Genomic DNA, 19,155 nt, shown 5'->3' with positions numbered 1-19,155 from the left:
TGCAGAAATCACTTACTTGACACTTATGTCAGGTAAGTGACACTTATGTCACTTATGTCAGATTTGTCACTTATGTTCACCATGTGGTCATAACATAATGTACAAGTTTTGCAAATGCCATGTGAACAAAACCACTGCAAGAGCACCAAGACCATGAAGAGCTAGTCTTGACATTCTCGACACAGATTCTATGATTTTCATGTTTTTACTAGTCAGTTATGCTCATCATTCATTTGTGTTATACCGCACCTTTTTCAGCAAAGATCCCATTATCGAAACAGCCAGGAAAGCAAAATCTTTCAGGTGGCAAGAGAGATATGCAGTCGCTGATATTCGTCAAGAGAATTTCGCAAGAGAGGCAGTCGCTGAAATTCGTCATGTAATGGTCCGCATTTAAAACAAAATTTTGGTAGATGACGAGCAGCTTGTCTCCCTTTTTCATCTCCTTTTTCAGTGTGTATGAAGCACGCTCAGCTAAGCAGTAATGTACTCATTTATTGAAAGTATGCTAGACCTCAGCTAGAAGTACGGTACTTTTGACTGGCACTTTCAAGCATAAATGAATATGTTCTGTTTGAAGTATTCGTAAACTAATTGCAGTCTCTCACTCAGGTACGGCCACTACTTGGTGACATTCGGAAACATCGCTGGAAGTACATTGAAGGTAACTTTGCCCTCTGATATAAAAAATCTCAGCAGACAAAAAGCAGTAAATAAATTTTGCGAGCAGAAGCTCAGAATCGTTCTTGTGGTATCAGCTCATTGCACGTTCTTTAAGATTGTTCGTAACACGAAAACAATCACGTACATAAAAATACTTTGTTTTGTTTTTACGTGCTTCATGACCCACAAAGTATAAAACGCAATAAATGATTGAGCTAGAAAAGTGAGGTGTTGGGCTAGGTGGTCTTCATGACTGATAAAAATTGCGCTAGAATTGCTGCGCAAAACAAAGTTGGGGAGGAGACATAAAGGAGTGGAAATTGCAAGTGCAAATTATCAACTCGTGTTTATTGAAAGGACTTGGAAGAGTGAAGACTTCCCGGAAAGAGAAGAGTCCATTTTCGAAAAAGGTGGGGCTCGGCGATCTTGCTCCATGGCTTGCAGATGCAAACCCGTAGTGTGATTACAATTACCAGATGTAGTGCTGCTTCAAGGTGCTTAACGATTTTTGCTGATTAAAATGCTATTTGTAGTTGTTGATGAATTCGATATTCATAGGGGTCATTGAAATGGATCTGGAACTGACGCATTCGCCTACTTTGTCTTATGTGTAAAAGGCCTCACAAATTTTGCGTGTAGTCTTATTCCTTGATTTGACCAGAAATGTAGTTTTGTTTTCAAACAGTGGGCTGCACCCGCACTCTCTGCAGTGCTTAGAAAGGTTACCTGTGATGGCTGTCTGCTGACATGCATAGCGATGCTCTTTGAGGCGCTCGTTGATGCATCTTTCCGATTGCCCATTATATTCTTGAAACATAAAACAGAAAAGGAGACACATGTGCTACATGTACCGAATGAAAGAAGAAAAGGGCATGCTTCGCTTCGATTCTTTGCACTGAAAACTATTAAAGAGGGCCATTACTCACGCTAGCATGACAATGTCAGTAAGAAGATCCTGCGCACACAGAAGCGATGATACCTTCTACCTGCAGTTACAGCGCCTAAGCGAAAGCGGCTACCCAGATTGCGTGCTGGTATCAGTAGGGAAATACATTCTAAATTAGATAAATAAAGAAAAGTAAAGAGCCCAACAAGTATCACAAAAAGCCTGCAAAGATCCCATACGCTCAAAAGGCGTTCCATAAATTGAAAAAGATAGAAGCCAGGCATGAGATGAATGTGTTCTCAGCTCCAGACAATTTAAAAAGAATCGGACAAAAAGTGAACAGCCCCGAGGCAAATAAAGAAAAATGCCGTACATATCGGGCTAAAAAATATGTTGAATGTGAAGTAGGCATCGTATACTCTACCCTACTGACATGTTCCAAGGAATAGAGTGGGCTATCGGGAAGATGCATCAACAAAGGGCTGAAAGAGCTTCGCTATGAATGTCAGCCGACAACCATTACAGGTAACTTTTCCATGCACTGCAGAGAGTGTGAGTAGAGCCCACTGTTTTAAAAAAGCTACATTTATGGCCAAATAAAAAAATAAGGCTACATGCAAAATTAGGGAAGCCTTTCACATATCAGACAACGAAAGCGAATGCGTCAGTTCCAGCTTAATTGCACTGACCGCCCCGGGAATCCAATTCATTGGAAGCCTGTATTAACATTATATTCAGCGTACTCAGATAATCACATTGAAGCAGCACCACAAATGGTAATCATAATCTTCCCATGTGTTTGCGTCTGAAGACTATAGAGCGAGATTGCCCAGCCCACCCTTTTTGTAGATCAACTATTCTTTTTCGAGAATCCTTCATTCTTCCAAGTTCTTTCAAAAAACTTCTGTTGATAGTTCGCGCTTTCTGTCCATTTCTTTTTTACCTCCTCCCTAACTTTGTTTTCTGCCGCAATTGTAGCGCAATTTTTCTCAGTAAAGGATTGTTTCTTTCATTATCATGTCTGGTTCTTATGGATAGCATCAGAATCTAGAACGGCGTATGAAAGTTATGCTCAACGTTTTGGTACGAAGAGAACAAATCGAAAGGCATGAGGAACATAAAGACGAATTTGTACAAGGCGCACAAGGTTTCATTATAGTATAGCAAAACCAGTAGATATATGGCTTTAGTTTTGCTTAAATGAACAAATCTCCTAGTGTGTATTAGTCGTATTCACTAGACCCCCGCTCGGGCGCCTGCGTAAGTAGGCGTCTGGTGTGTAGTGACACCAGAGACCCGAGCTAACGGGGGCGTTTCGACCCCCTCCCACGCCTAGCCGTGCGTGGCTTTGCCGTGTCCGGGGAAAAGGAGATCCTGGGGGTTGAGCCAATGCTGGGTGATTGGACCTATAAGGCCCCCCAGTGGCGGCAACACACCCCTTTGGTCCCGGCTTCACGTAGACGGTACCCCTGGGCTGACCCACCCTGGGGAAATCGGCAGTCGCCTTTTCCTATTTCTCTTTCCTTACATCTTTGTCTTTATCGCTGACTTTTTATCTGTCCTGTCATCTTTTCTTTTCGGTTACTTCCAAATTTTCTGGTGGCGAGGGTTAACCCTGTGTAGTTACCCAACCTTGGGTAGTTATATTCGGTTATAGTGGCGATGCATGGCTGGTGTCTCCAAGTGTTCACTATTCAATCTTGTAGCGTCCCCTTGTTGGGCTCGGTGGTGGGTTGCCACCATCACCGCCGAACTGAAAATGCTTCTTATGGAAAACCCTTTTCGCGCACTCCCTGATCGCTGCCTGAAAAGGTCGCGAAACGATGACAGCTTCTTTACTGCACAGCCTAAACAGACCTTCCCCAAGTACCATGTAATCCACAGCCAAAATGAAAAGAAGGCAGTTCGATCTATTTCACCATTTATTGTCTCTAAAACGCTCACAGATGCAATTGGCCCTGGCTATAAAGTAACTAAGATGGGGAATGGCGATCTTCTTTTTGAAGTTCGTGACAAGACTCAGTACGACAAGCTCACAAAACTCGTTTCATTCGATAACATCCCAATTTCAGTGGGTCCACATAGGCCGATGAACACAGGGCGTGGTGTCATATCTGACGATGACCTTCTCGAGCTGTCTGAAAGTGAATTGCTCGAAGGCTGGCAAGAACAAAATGTAGTGAAAGTACAAAGAATAATAATCCGGCGAGATAATAAAGAGATCCCAAAAGAGCAAATCATCGTTACCTTCAGTACAAGCAACCTTCCCGACTCTAATTATACTGGTTACTGCAAGCTTCGTGTCAGACCTTATATACCGAATCCTCGCCGATGTTTCAAGTGTCAGCGCTTTGAACACGGATCCCAAACGGGCTGAGGGCGCGCTAGGTACGCGAAGTGCGCATCTTGTGAACATGTATCCGAAAAGTGCACTTCAGAAGCCTGTTGCGCTAACTGTGAAGGAGATCATGCTGCCTACTCCCGATCATGCCCTGCATGGAAAAAAGAGAAACAAATAATATAACTTAAGGTCAATTTCAACCTGTCATTTCAAGAGGCACGTCAACGTTTTTCTACACACAATCATTCTGAACCTTCCTTCGCCGACGTGGCACGTCGAGGCACCGTGCCATGTCTTTCGGTACCCGCGAGATTCACACCAAGTGTGACTGAGGTTGTGCCAGAAGCGCCTCCGGCTGGAGCAGCCTGTAGTGCTCCGCCTCCTGTTCAAAAGGTCCAGCAGACTTCAGAGTCTGCTGGACCACGGACCACTGCAAGTGCAGTCAGGTCCGAAACTGCCATAAAGGTGCCTACCAAGCAAGCACCATCCGCCATCTCAGAAGAGGTGATGGACACAAGCCACACTCCTCCGGCACCCCAGACGCCGAAGGAAAGGCGCAGCTGTTCGGAGCGAAGCGAGAATGGGAAACCCCGTATTACAGGACCCCCAACAGGCCCTGTAACTTAAGGCAACGTTTCTTTACACACAGCACTTAACTACATTAAAAATGGCGACACAAATTTTAGAGTGGAATGTCAGAGGACTCCTGAGAAACCTTGATGATGTTCAAAGACATTTACACAAATCTACACCAAAAGTGCTGTGTGTACAAGAGACACACCTGAAACCAAAACACATAAACTTTCTATGTCATTACGCCATGTTTCGAAAGGATCGGAACGATGCAGCCGCGTCATCCGAAGGTGTTGCCATTGTTGTGCATCCAGGAACTGCCTGTACATATTTACCACTTCAGACGTCTCTTGAGGCAGTAGCTGTTCGAGCCGATATCTTGAATAGGCTGGTCACAATTTGCTCTATTTATATTCCTCCTCAGCACCAACTTAGTAAACAAGAATTCCAGGCATTAATTGATGAACATCCAGAACCGTACCTTTTCCCTTGACATTTTAACGCACATAGCAGTCTGTGGGGTGACTCGCGCTGCGATGCTAGAGGTCGTCTGATTGAACAGTTTCTTTTCTCCTCTGGCGCGTGTCTCCTCAATAGGAAAGAGGCAACATATTATAGCCTCGCTAACCATACCTACTCATTACTCGACCTAAGCATTGTATCTCCAACGCTTCTTCCACTACTTCACTGGAAAGTCATTAGTAATCCTTTTGGAAGTGACCACAATCCTGTAGTTCTGAGCTCAGCAGTACCTAATGAAAGTCCTCCACAGCTTCCGAAATGGCTGATAAAAAAAACCGATTTCGACCAATTTTACAAGGCTGCTAGCTTAAGTTGGACTGACATATGCGGCTCTAGCTTAGATGCAGCTGTGCAATACTTTACTGCTTTTGTTATTGAAGCTGCAGCTAAGTGCATTCCGCAAACATCTGAACTGGGCAGAAAACGACGAGTCCCCTGGTGGAACAGCGAATGCTGAAACGCTCGCAAACAATGAAACAAAGCATGGAGACTGTTTCGAGACTCACCGACCGCTGATAATCTTGTCAATTTTGAAAACATCAAGTCTCAAGGCAGGAGAATTCGTCGACAGGCCAGGAGGAAAAGCTGGCAGAGGTTTATATCAGGAATCAATACATATACACATCAAGCAAGAGTCTGGAAAATGGTCAGTAGGGTAGTAGGACGAGAACAACATCCTCTTCCTCTAGTAAGCACACAAGGCAATGGTTTGTAAGACCAAGCGAACTCCCTTGGTGCACATTTCGAGCAGGTCTCCAGCTCGTCCCATTACAGTCCAGCGTTTCAACGATACAAAGCAAGAATAAAAAAACAGAAAATAGAATTCAAATTCACAAACAAGGAGGCATACATTGAACCTTTCGTCATAGCTGAGTTGCAAGCATCATTAAACTGCCGTAACAAAACCTCCCCAGGTTCTGACCATATATTATACGAAATGCTCAAACGTCTGCCTCCTGAAACCCAAAAAGCCCTTCTTTCCTTGTATAATGCCGTTTGGTTTTCCGTTGAGATCCCTTCCACTTGGAAAGAAGCTACCATTATTCCGATTCTTAAAGGGCAAGGACCCATCTTTAGCATCAAGCTACAGGCCCATAGCTTTTGAGCTACAGGCCCATAGACACAGCTACAGCTACACAGCCTCATAGCTACAGGCCCATAGACAAGTTGCCTTTGTAAGGTTTTTGAAAATATGCTGAACAGACGATTGATGTATTTTTTTGAAACAATTAGACTGCTTGACCCTTACCAGCGCGGGTTCCGAGAGGCTAACTCCACTACTGACCACCTTGTCCGTATCGAGTCACAAATTCGTAATGCTTTCATTCTTAAACAATTCTTTTTGTCAGTGTTCCTCGATATGGAGAAGGCCTATGACACTACGTGGCGCTTTGGCATACTCCGAGACCTGTCACACCTAGGTGTGCGAGACAGAATGTTGAAAAAAATAATCGAAAGCTACCTGTCTAATCGGACATTCCGTGTTCGAGTGGGCACTGTGTTGTCCCGTACACTTGTTCAAGAAACAGGAGTGCCGCAAGGAGGGGTATTGAGTTGTACACTTTCTATAGTGAAAATGAACTCTTTGCGCCTCGTTATCCCACGAAATATGTTTTACTGTACATATGTTGACGACGTGCAGGTCGGCGTTAAATCCTGTAACCTCTCAGTGTGTGAACGTCAGGTTCAACTAGGTTTGAACAAGGTATCTCAATGGGCAGATGAAAATGGTTTTAAACTGAACGCGCTAAAGAGTACCTACATCTTGTTCAGCCGAAAGAGGGGCGTTCATCCAGATTCCGAGATTGACCTGCACGGTCAACGTCTCTCTTTGTGAAGACAGAGCATAAATTTCTGGGCCTAATATTAGACACAAAACTAACCTTCATCCCACACATCAAGTATTTAAAAGACAGGTGTTTAAAAACCATCAATATTTTGAAAGTGTTATCACGATCTACGTGGGGCAGTGACAGAAAATGTCTGATGAATCTATATAAAAGCCTCATACGCACGCGCCTAGATTACGGTGCTATAATCTATCAGTCTGCGGCACCATCAGCCTTAAAGATTCTCGACCCTGTCCACCATCTAGGCATACGTCTCTCTACGTGTGCTTTTTGAACTAGCCCCGTAGAGAGTCTGTACGTAGAATCAAATGAATGGTCGCTCCATCTGCAGAGATGTTACCTCTCTTTTACATACTATTTCAAGGTTAACGCTGATGAGGAACATCCCGCTCACTACACAGTAAATGATCTGTCCAACTGTACCTTGTTCATTACCCGTCCTTCGCTGAGACAGCCATACTCACTTCGTGTCAGGAGGCTCGCCGAGGAAACAGCTGTGCCACTTTCAGAACAGTGTTTGATGGCTCCAGCAGTATATCTGCGACCATGGAAGTGGCAAGTCATAGACTGCGATCAATCTTTCATGGAAGTCGCTAAACACGCACCTACTGTACATATCCACACGCACTTCCTCGAACTCCAACACAAGTACAACTGCCCAGAATTTTTCACAGATGCTTCGAAGTCCCGCAATGGTGTGTCCTATGCAGCTGTTGGCCCATCTTTCTCCAACTCCGGTATTTTGCACTCCGAAACAAGCATCTTCACAGCAGAGGCTCACGCGGTATTTGTAGCTGTCAAGCACATTAAGAAACTGCAACTACAACGTGCGGTAATATACACAGACTCGCTGAGCATAGTGGTGGCTCTTAAAACTCTGCGAAAACATAAAAATCCTGTCCTTGTGTCCTTGTACTCTCTGTTATGCGCAATATACGCTCTTAAACGGCATGTTGTAGTCTGCAGGGTGCCGGGGCACCGCGAATTCGCTGGAAACGTGTTGGCGGATCAGCTGGCCGCATCTGCCCAAGACAACACTGGCGCCAATACATCTGTAGCTGTCCCTGTGCTTGACCTGAAACCATTTCTAAGACGGAAGCTCAGGGCGTGCTGGCAGCGCCTACGGGATCGTCAGAGAGAAAACAAACTGCATGTTGTCCAACCAAGACTTGGAAATTGGCCTATAGTATACAGATCACGCTACACACAAGTCACACTTACAAGACTACAGATAGGACATACACACCCGACACATTCATATCTTCTGTCTGGTGGCGATGCACCATTGTGTGAGAAATGTGGGGAACCGCTAACGGTTCTCCACATCCTTGTCTAATGCAGTGATTTATATTCTCTTAGAAAAAAAGCGCTTTTTATATCACTTCCGACAACAGACAATCTTGCGCCCATCAATGTTTATTGGTAGAGAACCCGTTTTTCCTCATAAATCACTGCTGGCGTTTTTAACAGATGCACATACTTTTAATGTCATATATTCAGGAACTCCGTAGCACAATCTCAGAAGAGAGGTCGCTGCCGCGGTGGCTGCAACTACGCCACTGTCCCACTATAATGACGTCACGTCATTTAGTATTCTTGCACATAGTTCACGTTCACGTCATGAGGTTAATGCTGTGTTTTTACCCGCGTTAGCGCGAGGCATTTTAAGGCCCTTTTACAGCCACGCATCATAACATTCATTGTTCATATCTCTAGTCTATCGAAATGGTGCTCTTTGGCCATCGATTGGCCCTTGTGCCATTGAAAACCACTCATCATCATCATCGTATTCACTAGACGCGTGATGAGCCATGGTGTACGCTCACTAATAAGGATTTGGGCTGTATCCTTTTGTCACTCTTGCATTCATTCATGTGGCGGTTAATTTGGTTTTATTATGGGGATATATAACACATTTCATCCGAAGAGCCTTATGTAATGCTCGGTTACCATTTTGCCGATTTCATACTGCACGGTACGCGGGCACAAACTTACTTTTACCTACAGAAGATAGAAGAGCCAGGGAAATTCTTTCTGGCCATTTACACAAGTAAACGAATCCTCCTTATAATATGCGTTTTTAACTTCAGTGGAATGTTGTTAACAATCAAAATACATTAGCTATAAGAAATTGTGACCCAAAAACAGTTTTTTTTTTTATTAACATTTCCTGGGGCGATTAAATCAATAGAAACTGCAGTAGCAGCAATGAAAAACTTTCATACCAATTCAGGGAGAATTCTACAATCTCGAAGCGACACCAAGCTACGCTGCTCACGGAAGAAGTTACATTTTTATGGAACGAGGTATTAGAGTAGGGTCTTTACAAAATACGAAATTTTCATGCAAAAATACTAAAAATGTGATTTTTCAACAAGCACTTCCAACAAGCTCTTCCATAGGGTGTATATCTTGCTGTGTTTAGCATGTGATATAAGCTATGAACAATCATCTGTGTGTGCTCAACCCCCCGCTCCGACGACGCCATCTAATGAGAATATCCCCAAAATGTTAGCTCCTGGCCTATAACCTCCTTACAATGACATCCTTTGTCCCGTTTTGATGTTTTACGAAGACATATTTGATTTTGATAACCACCCGCTAGGTAGAACCAACTTCGTTACTCATCCGATCCAGACTGTTGCTGCTCCACTCAACCATAGGCTTGCTTATTGTGTGTCGAAGGCATAACGTCACGTCTTACTAACAGAGGTAGAGCAAATGCTTTCCAAAGATTTAATCGAGCCCTTCTACAGTCCATGGGCGATCCCTTTTGGTTTAGTGAAAAAAAGGACATTACTTAGAGGTTCTGCTTTGATTATTGGCATTTGAACAAAGCAACAAAAAAAAACGTTTACCCGCTTCCGCGTATTGATGCCCCAGTGGGCTACACCCTTACCCCACCGTGCAGCTACATCCTTACGCCACCGAAGCGGGACGCTGAAAATCACATTTCGCCTTTGATGAGGCATGGAAGGCTATCTAAGGCCTTCGGCCTAATGAACGGTGTTGTGTCATAAGTACAGTGGTTGGAAGTGCGTTTGCAATGTTGCAAGATAGTGACGATGAAGTGTAGAGACCACCAGAAAACGCAAAAATCTTGCTCGACGACATCAAGCATGGCGAACTAAATACAATCGCGATGACAGCATCACACAAATAGTATGTGTAATGATTTATGTTTAGTGGCTATTCTACGAAATTTCATTTTTCTTGATCCAAATAGGCATTTATAAGTCAGCTTGAAAAGTGGCATATAGTGGTAAAACAAGCAATTACTTCTCAGTCGTTATGAAGAACTCAGATGTTAGCGCATACGTCCACACTGCGAGTGTCGTCTTGAAAAGCATCCGGAACTTCACGTGGAGAAGACACATCGCTGCTGAAGTCAAAGCGGTGCGTGCATTTCTGCTGCATGCATGCGTTTGCATGCGTTTCTACTTAGTGCTCATCACCATGCTGTGGAGTCACTGTCTCTACGCGCAATAGATTTTGTGTTCTTCCACCGGTCGTGTCAGGCAACTTATATGCAGTTGAACCTTTCGGCCTCCGTCGCTTCTGAAAACGCTCTAGTAGAGCGAGCCGTTTTCGCAGAGCTTTTCTGATTTTTTGTTTTTTGTTTGCTGCATGATTTGCGGCAGGAATCGTTTTTCTGAAATATACTTCGAGCACATGTGGTCTGTAGGCTGCAAAGCTCCGTCAGCATTCGGTACTGTTCGTTGCCACTTATCCAAGCGTTCAGATTCACTCGAAAAGTGACACACGCTTCATTCAAATCCGAAACCCCGACTTGAAATGACGCAATGCAACACTTGGCGATTTCGAAGCGCTGTCAGCGACACCCCGCTGACTCGTACTCGGAGTCATAAACAGCATTGAGGTATATGTGCACTGAATCACAAAGCGCGAATCAGATAAACATTTAGGGGCACTGACAGGGCTCACAGGCAGAGGAGAACACGTTTTCAAATGATTAATTTCCATAATAACAAGTCTTTCAAAAAGATAATCTTTCCCGCCTGAATTTCAGAATGAGCGCCGGGCGAATACCTGGCACGCCATACATTAGCACCACCTCAACTCACGTGACGGCAACTACACTAGGTCAAGGTTATCGGTGAACACAGACTTCCCCTGCCCTATCCATGCGCGGAGCGGCGAGTGTGAGAACCTAAATTACTCTTGCACTGTTGTACAAACTAATGCATTATCCCAACAATACTGTACATAGAATTGCATTAATTCTGCAAGATGGTTAACATTGATGCCCTACACTTCCTGCCTGATCTTCATCTCACGAGCAGTTTAGTACTAGACACACTTCACGTACATTTTGCAACAAGGAAGACATTGCATAGCTGCGTACAAGCGAACACAGAAAATTCACTTCCCCCCATGCATGTTTGCAAACTCGTTTGAGTGCTGATAAACAGTGTGGCTCAAAGTTTCGTATTTGATGCAAAGGTACAAGGTGTGCGAGTGTTTGTGTAATGCTTCTACTAATACTTGCAGATGGGGAAGTTTTTGCACCCCATTAACGCAACCTTAGTAGATATCAAATTTCTCGTTATTAACGACCACTCCATACGCGTAACTACAGAGCTTAGCCTTCTTGAACGCTATTTTTATCTGCATAAATATACGCTTTTCAACATTTTAGCTATAACATATTAAAGCTTAGACATTATTAAACCACATTTGTTCAAACATGCTCACCATGCCAATGCTATGTGCAATGCCCATGGCCTATAAGTGGCGCATCGTGCAATCCAAGATGGCTGTGAAAAAGCAATCAACCCATGAACTTATATAGAAAAAAGATAGGACGCATGGACGTAATCGCCGCGCCGCTTTCACCGGATGATCTCTTAGTCGTCAAATGAATGTATATCGAACCAATGTACTTTCTCACACTCTAGGAACCGCTGAATTTTCCCTATCTCATTTCATGCCGCAGTGCAGAGGGTGGTGGTGTAAAGTGATCGTCCGTGTATCAACGATGCTTTTCCTGACCCTGTGCATGATACAAAAAACTGCACGAGCTAGAAATCACTTATGAACTGAACGGCACTCCGAGATAATTTGTGCCGAGCCTGTCTGGCGAATTTGCTGCAGTAGTAGGCCACTAGTGAGTAGCACGCCATCGCGGCTCCACATAAACGAATGTTTACCGTAGCGATGATTTCGATACAAATTAAACCGCCTTCATTACTTGCACTGTAACCCTACTGAAATGTTCCGCATATACGAATCCGTACATACGCAATTATTGGACTACGGAAAGCCGCATCATGCGGAAAGATACGAACATGCGCAGCCTACGGAAAGCGCCATATCATGTGAAAAGATGCGGACATCCGCAGCTTACGGAAAGCGCCACATCGTGCAGAAAGTTGCGCACATCCGCAGCTTACGGAAAGTGCCATATCATGCTAAATTACCCGATAAGCAGCTTACGGAAATTAGCATAATGCAGAAACTATGCAGCTATCTGCTTCATCTTGCAAAGATCAAATGGACATCCTAGATCTCGAGTAAAAGCAATTGGCCATTCACGTTGTTTGCAAAAGCAAGTACTGTGTATAAATATATATGAATATTTCATTCTTAATCTGTTGCATGAAGGTGAAATATGTTTGCTATCTGAAACAGCCTTGATGAGTAAACAAAGGCTTGAAAGAAACAAATGTGTTAAGAAGCTACCTAATGAGGAATTGAATTATCGGCATCTTTCTAATTGTCGTGATGCGGAAGCAAAATTACCTTTCAAATAAAATACATTACAAAACTACTAAATTAACATGCTAGCGATCACAAATGGTGGTTACATTGCAACACATTAATGCAGTGTTCTATGCAAGACCTAAAGAACTTATAAAGTTATTATTATCAATAGAGAAGCATTATTATACACACCAGCCCTGCTACAATCAATATATTTTTTTATTTGTCTGTATGCTCCAGCTGTGAATGGTGACATTGCAGTGTTGATGGTACACAAATGAGGTGACTACACCGTAATTTCACGTGCTCCACCTAAGCCACAGGATGGTGGAACAAAACACAATGTAACAGCAATTTTAGAACGAAATGTTTAAACATAAATAATAATCATAGCACTGTGAAAGTGTGGCGCTGTGTTTGTATCATGAACGCCTTGTGGAGATCGGCGAAATGCTGCTTGAGGCTCCGGCACCACTGTAAATTTCGAAGGTCACTGCCATAGAACTTATGTGTCCTTCATAGGCACCTGGAAATGAAAATAATTGGCACAAATAATGTCAGAGACACATGTTAGCACATTAGTTCACATGCACAAGAAATATAACACACAGAATGAAACTGAAAATGTAAGGCACACAATCCTTCAAGTTATGCATATGTGAATAATAGAAGGAATGAGTGTATAAATTAGTTCTGCCACATCAAAGAAAACAGCATGCTTACCACAGTGAAAATAACTAGGTTGTCACACTTTTCAATGGTAGAGATAATCGATTAATATGTCCTTATGAAATTATGATTTAAATGCTTCCTGCACAGTAAAACTTTAGAAACTGCAAGTGAAAGCTCTCAATGTACATTTATTAGTGTGTGCATGTATATCTGCTGCCTTTATACTATACAGTTTGTGCACAAAATTGGCATCTTGAACAATTTTGAGAGTTAAACCTATGTAACTTATGAAGGTTAAAATCACCATGAAAGCAAGCAGGACAAGGCAGGTGCCATTAAAAATCTGTGCAAGCCAGATAACTATAACCGAACTGCACACATATAGGGGAGCAAGAGTACCAGAAATTTGGCTGCTGACCCGCAGGTCGCGGTATCAAATCCCGGCTCTATTTCCGATGGAGGCAGAAATGCTGTAGGCACGTGTGCTGATTTGGGTGTACGTTAAAGAACCCCAAGTGGTCGAAGTTTCCAGTGCCCTCCACTACGGCGTCTCTCATAATCATATCGTGGTTTTCGGACGTGAAACCCCACATATAAATCAAGAATAACAGAAATAAACTGCCAACAGAAAAGTTGTGTGCATGTGCTATCTGTAAGTGCTTACACCTTACTACATACAGCATGCTCATTCCATTTTAAATACCAATATTGAAAATAACTGCTCTATTAGGAATATAAAAGTTAAGGTAGAACTGAACGACCCTACAAAAAGTGACCCTATTATGACATCACGTTTTCTTATAACAAAATTGACTAAGACTCTGAAATATCATTATGCAAGAAAACATCTTCAAAAGAACAATCAAGTTTGAAGTCATATATTTTTAATATGGCTACTATGACTATAACCAGGAAATCGACCTCAACATGGCTAATGTTAGTTTTTAAGGCCTCTGTTCACTAGACAATGAACTATACCACAAAAAGCACAGCGTTCAGGCAAAGCACCACACAAAAAAAAAAGCAGTCCGTTTTGTTATTATCTACAATGTCTTTAAAATGGTATTTTTACCTCTACTTCCCGCTTTTTATCAAAGTAACTGGTGTGAAACAAGTTAGCTGAAAATGCACTGTGCCTCCAAAACCTGTTGGTTGAATCTGAATTTTTAAAACATGGTGAAGCTTGCACTAAATTAGGCTCCACAAGCCTTGGAACAGCGAGACTGCATGACTCTTAGGACTACTTTGGTTACTTGTGTTTTGTTTCTGGGCCTAAGCATAAAGACAAGGGCTTAACTGAATTGCTGCTAACAAACAAATGCTTTCGAAATTGCCCGAGCGTCAAAGGATGCTCAGACATTTGTTGTTTTTCGCACTGGGCTATTCTACACCAAACATACAAACCATACTGCCTGGCGACCATCACAGATGTATAGTTTAAAAAATGATGGTAATTTACTCTCCTGAAAATAGCTATTTGCAGAAATGTTTTGAAGAGAAAAAAGTAGTGGTCACGTGGGTACCATCAGAATTTCGCAGAATGTCGTGCGGGTGTTATTTGTGAGAAAAATTTCGAAGTACCGCTTTTTCTTGCCATATCAAATTTGATCTACATATTAAGTAAAGGTGCTTCTTAAAGTATTTGAAGTCGAGTATTATAAGTGCAATTTTTCCGCTACATAGGCTTTGAAGAATTCAGCCAAACTGTTTATCGTTTGCATTTCTTGTATGGCAATACTGCACTTTGTATGAATATTTGAGCCACAAATACTCACTGCACAGAAGTTATATTTCACGAAAAAAAATATTGTTAGGTCCAGATTACAAATATCACTATATAATCGTTTTTGTCCACATTGAGATGCAACTTGAGCTGTGTGTTTGTCTAATTGAAAATTACTTTTATGTGTAAGTTGAAAGCAAATAAACAGTTCTTGTTACATGGCAAGTGTTATCATTACAATTTTTGTTTAAATAAGGAAAATGATTTTTGAAGTCTCCTATTGAGGGCCATGGAGAACTTCGGAACGGAAGCTGTCGTATATCAAATGCAGAAAACAGCCTTCATAAGAAAACTTCAAAAATTCATTTCTACTTTAAGACAAAGTGTAATCATATAACTTGCCATATAAAAAGAACTGCTTCCTTGCTTTTGATGTGGCAAAAAAATTGCACTAATATTACTGAGCTTCATCCACTACACACAATCACCTTTACTTAATACCTAGACCGAATTTGGTGTAAAAAGGCAGTATTTTTGAAACACTTTTTACTTTTTACAAACAACACCCAGACGACATCCTGGGAAGTCCAGAAGGCACCAACGTGGCCTAATATTTTGTTCTCTGCGATATATTTTAGCATTTTGCTGTTTTTAATACAGTAACCGAGCACAATATTTTTTTTTCAAAACACATTTAGTACGGTTGGCAAAATGGCTGGGATGTTTGATGTGTAATTGCTTCACTGCCAGCATTTATTCTTCCGAAGCTCAAGCTATCACCTCTCTGTTACTGCCTCCCTCACATACAATGCCTGCATAGGAAAGAAAAAGAAAGGCAGGTCCGACAAAGTTCGCAAGGCAAGATATTTTCATGTTGGATAAATTCATTACCATAAACAGCAGCAAAACAACATTCATTTTGAGTAGTCCAAGACACAAGCTATATACCAGCATACTAAGAGCCAAGCACAAACTTTTCATTTGAACATGTGTGGTGATAGACAGGAAGCACTTATTGCAAGACTGATCAGTCTGTAATTAACTGAATGAAGTACAATGCACTGTTCAATCCAACACCACATAGGCATCTTTGCTATAGCAAAGCCATGTGTCATTGATTCATGCACTAGATGGGACAATGCAAATGTAACAAAAAAGGTGAAAAAAGAAAACAAGAGAAAAAAAAAGAAGAAAAGGGGGGATGCAAAGTAGGAGCAGTGTAGCACTACTTTTACTTTGCATCCCCCTTTTCTTTCTTCTTTTTTCTTCTTTTCTATCATTTATCTTTTCTTTGCTTCCCTTTGGAGGAGAGAACACTTTGTATCAGCGCAACCTAACTTGAAAAGAAGCAAGGGCTGCACTCTTCTGCGTTATAGGTTTTTTTTTTCTCAGACAAACATTTCCAACAGGCACACACGCCTACAGCAAAAGATGATGTCATTACTGACCTTATTTAAACTAACACGCCAAGGATGACAAGGTGACTTCTAAAAATTAGGTCCTCCTATCGCAACATCGGCCAGCCTGTCTGAGGCACTTCCACTTTTCACCCTGATTACTAGATGTTTCCATCTGTCGACTCACATCTTCATTTTGGATAACACTAAGACGAGCTTACATTGATGAATACCCACGAAAGTTTAGTGATGTATCATGTATGAGATTAAGCAACTCTGTTAAAAAATTTTTGATAGCTTGCTTCCAGGCTTTTTATACTGTAGCCTAAAACTTCGTAATATCTTCTATGCACATGAACCAGATTGACAACGTAATGCACAACATGCTTAAGAATACTGCGAGGAACATGATAACGACAAAACGACCGGCCACCCAAATTTTTCGCTGTACATGTTTATAAAATGTTCATGTACACCCAAACGAGGTGCTTATGATACAAGCCGAAAAAACCTACAAGTAGGGCCTTGGAGCCTTCTGGAAGTAGACGTGTTGCATTTTTTCTGTGGAGGACTTTACACCCATAAGTAAGGAACAAAACTCCTATATAATGAAGAATGTTGGCAGCTATCAGTTATAGAAAAACCTAATGCAGCTAATCTTCCCCGACACATCTGTACATTTAGAGAGGTTACGTAGCTTCTGTGATTGTGGCAGTAACTCCAACAGGACCAGTGCGAAAATTGGCACTACTTGGCTAGACAAATGTCCAAACATGCCTGCCCGACTCCCTCTAGCCATCCCGGCTGAATCTGACACATGATTTCTTAACTGCTGGCTGGACAAAAACAAAACCACTGAAGCACTCACAATACACAGCATGAAGTTCCTCTAGAGTGGTCAACTTCGTCTTCTGCGATGAAAGAGCAGCACAGTGTACTGATAAGGCACTCCTTGCAATGGCTTTCAATGTCACACAGTGACCATGATGTTCCTGTCGAACAGAGCTTCGGGAGCTTGGAGGGTGCTTGCTCTTTTCTGGGGGCTGCTGGTGCTCCTCGTTTTCTGCTCAAAGTCAACCTGCACAAAGTTGTAGACGAGGCTTTAAGAGTTGTATATAATGATATACAAATTTTCGCTGAACACACATTTCCTCGTGGCACACTGAGCAATTTCTTATAAAACTTAAGGCCTCGCATATGCAAACATTTACAATCGATCCGAAGATGCACTCGACGCTAAAGGAGCAAGTTTGTTATGTAGTGTATATAAAGAAAGGTCATTCAGCACAACCACAACTACAGTTGCACACGAAAACGACATTTTACACGATCCTGTTTATTTACATCGTCCATTTTATTTTATTTACACGGTCCATTTTACACGGTCCTGTTTTACACGATCTGGTCTGCATGAACTCTTGAACCGGGCACCATATAGATTGAAAGACACACACAGAGTTTGAGACAAACCTAGTTTCCCGTGGAGCATCTTCTTGCACTATAACAACACACCTCAATTTAGTTAGTTGGTCAGAAGGAGGAGAAAACAGCTCGCACTTGAAAAGCACGGGCAGAAGGAATGACGCCTGCACCCTGTGCTCCCTGTACATTCTCGTTGAGGGTGCAGTTTTCACCTTATCCTTATGCAATTTCGCATTTATAACATTGTTCGCTGCATAATCTTTGTGGCATTAAAGTGTGTGATACCGTCATGTGTATCCCATGTAATTTATAAAAATAGAATACAAGATAGCTTGATTCAAAAATAACAAAGTGCATCCAGTGCCATGTCCTGTAGCCATTCTTTAGGTAAGTGGCAGAATGATTTATTCTTCAAAACATATCTTACTTGTAACCATTACAACAGCTAACTCGTGCACTGGCACATTCTGTTTGCCTCTTCAGATTATAAGGTACCTTTTTTACACCAGAAAGTCTTCAAGAAGAATAGAAGTGTTGTAATTGTGAAGAAAGAAAAGTAGAAGGAAAAAAGATAACCTGCCCTGTACAGGGACCGAGCCTGCGAACTTCGAATAACATGTCCGATGCTCTATCAACTGAGCTATCATGGCGGCTATCCCTCTTCCATTTTGTACGGTATATATGTGCATTTATACATGGAAGAGTCAGTCAGCGCTGCTTGTTACCATTATGGCAAGTGTGGCACACCTTTTTTTTTGCCTACTGGCAATAACATTACGATTGCAATTACGTTACGATTACTTCCAATATCCCTATACTTCTTTGGCAGCATTATGCATCTGTCAGTTCTCAGAAAATCTGCTAGTCACAGGAGGTGGCAATGGTTCACCCTCCCACCTAAATGCATGTACTTGAACACATGCACAACTGCTCAAAAAAAAAAAAACAAGTCACACACCGCTAAGATTACCGAGATTCACTGTTTCAGATTCATGAGTAAAGGAAAGAACTATAAATTTAAGGGTTTGTTGTCTTTGTTGAACACATTATAATGAGAACTAGTAGAAAATGATGCCAAACAAATTCTAGGGGATGTTATCAAAAGTAACTTTAACAAAATTATGAAAAGAAAAGTGAACAAAAATGTAACTTGGCAACGTTTCTTGACAATTGAATTGACATTACTTTTTATAACATCCCTATATTTTACTGGGTAATGTTGTCGGGTAATTCTCATTATTAGAGTTGTGAGTAGGCTGACAAAAAAAGCATATGGCGTTGATACTTCTTTTGAACACCTAATAGTTTGAGGACCTTAAAAGAGCGGAAGCTATTTTGAGTAGACCAGAATATTTAGTTGGAGCGAAAAAAAAAACGTACAC

At 41.9% G+C, this 19,155-nt stretch overlaps 1 protein-coding gene across 3 annotated transcripts in view; it reads left to right on the top strand.

Annotated features, from left to right (window-relative positions):
• LOC142818066 (uncharacterized) overlaps nucleotides 1-19,155 on the top strand; it is a 499,687-nt gene that overhangs the window by 374,294 nt on the left and 106,238 nt on the right. For all 3 annotated transcript variants that reach the window (XM_075896306.1, XM_075896305.1, XM_075896307.1), the window contains one exon: nucleotides 613-664. In XM_075896306.1, the coding sequence (XP_075752421.1) occupies nucleotides 613-664 (52 nt within the window). The remainder of the gene's footprint in view (nucleotides 1-612; nucleotides 665-19,155) is intronic.

The sequence above is a fragment of the Rhipicephalus microplus genome, chromosome 5 (assembly GCF_043290135.1).
Source record: "Rhipicephalus microplus isolate Deutch F79 chromosome 5, USDA_Rmic, whole genome shotgun sequence".
Lineage (NCBI taxonomy): Eukaryota > Metazoa > Arthropoda > Arachnida > Ixodida > Ixodidae > Rhipicephalus > Rhipicephalus microplus.
This window is presented reverse-complemented; position numbering and strand designations above follow the sequence as displayed.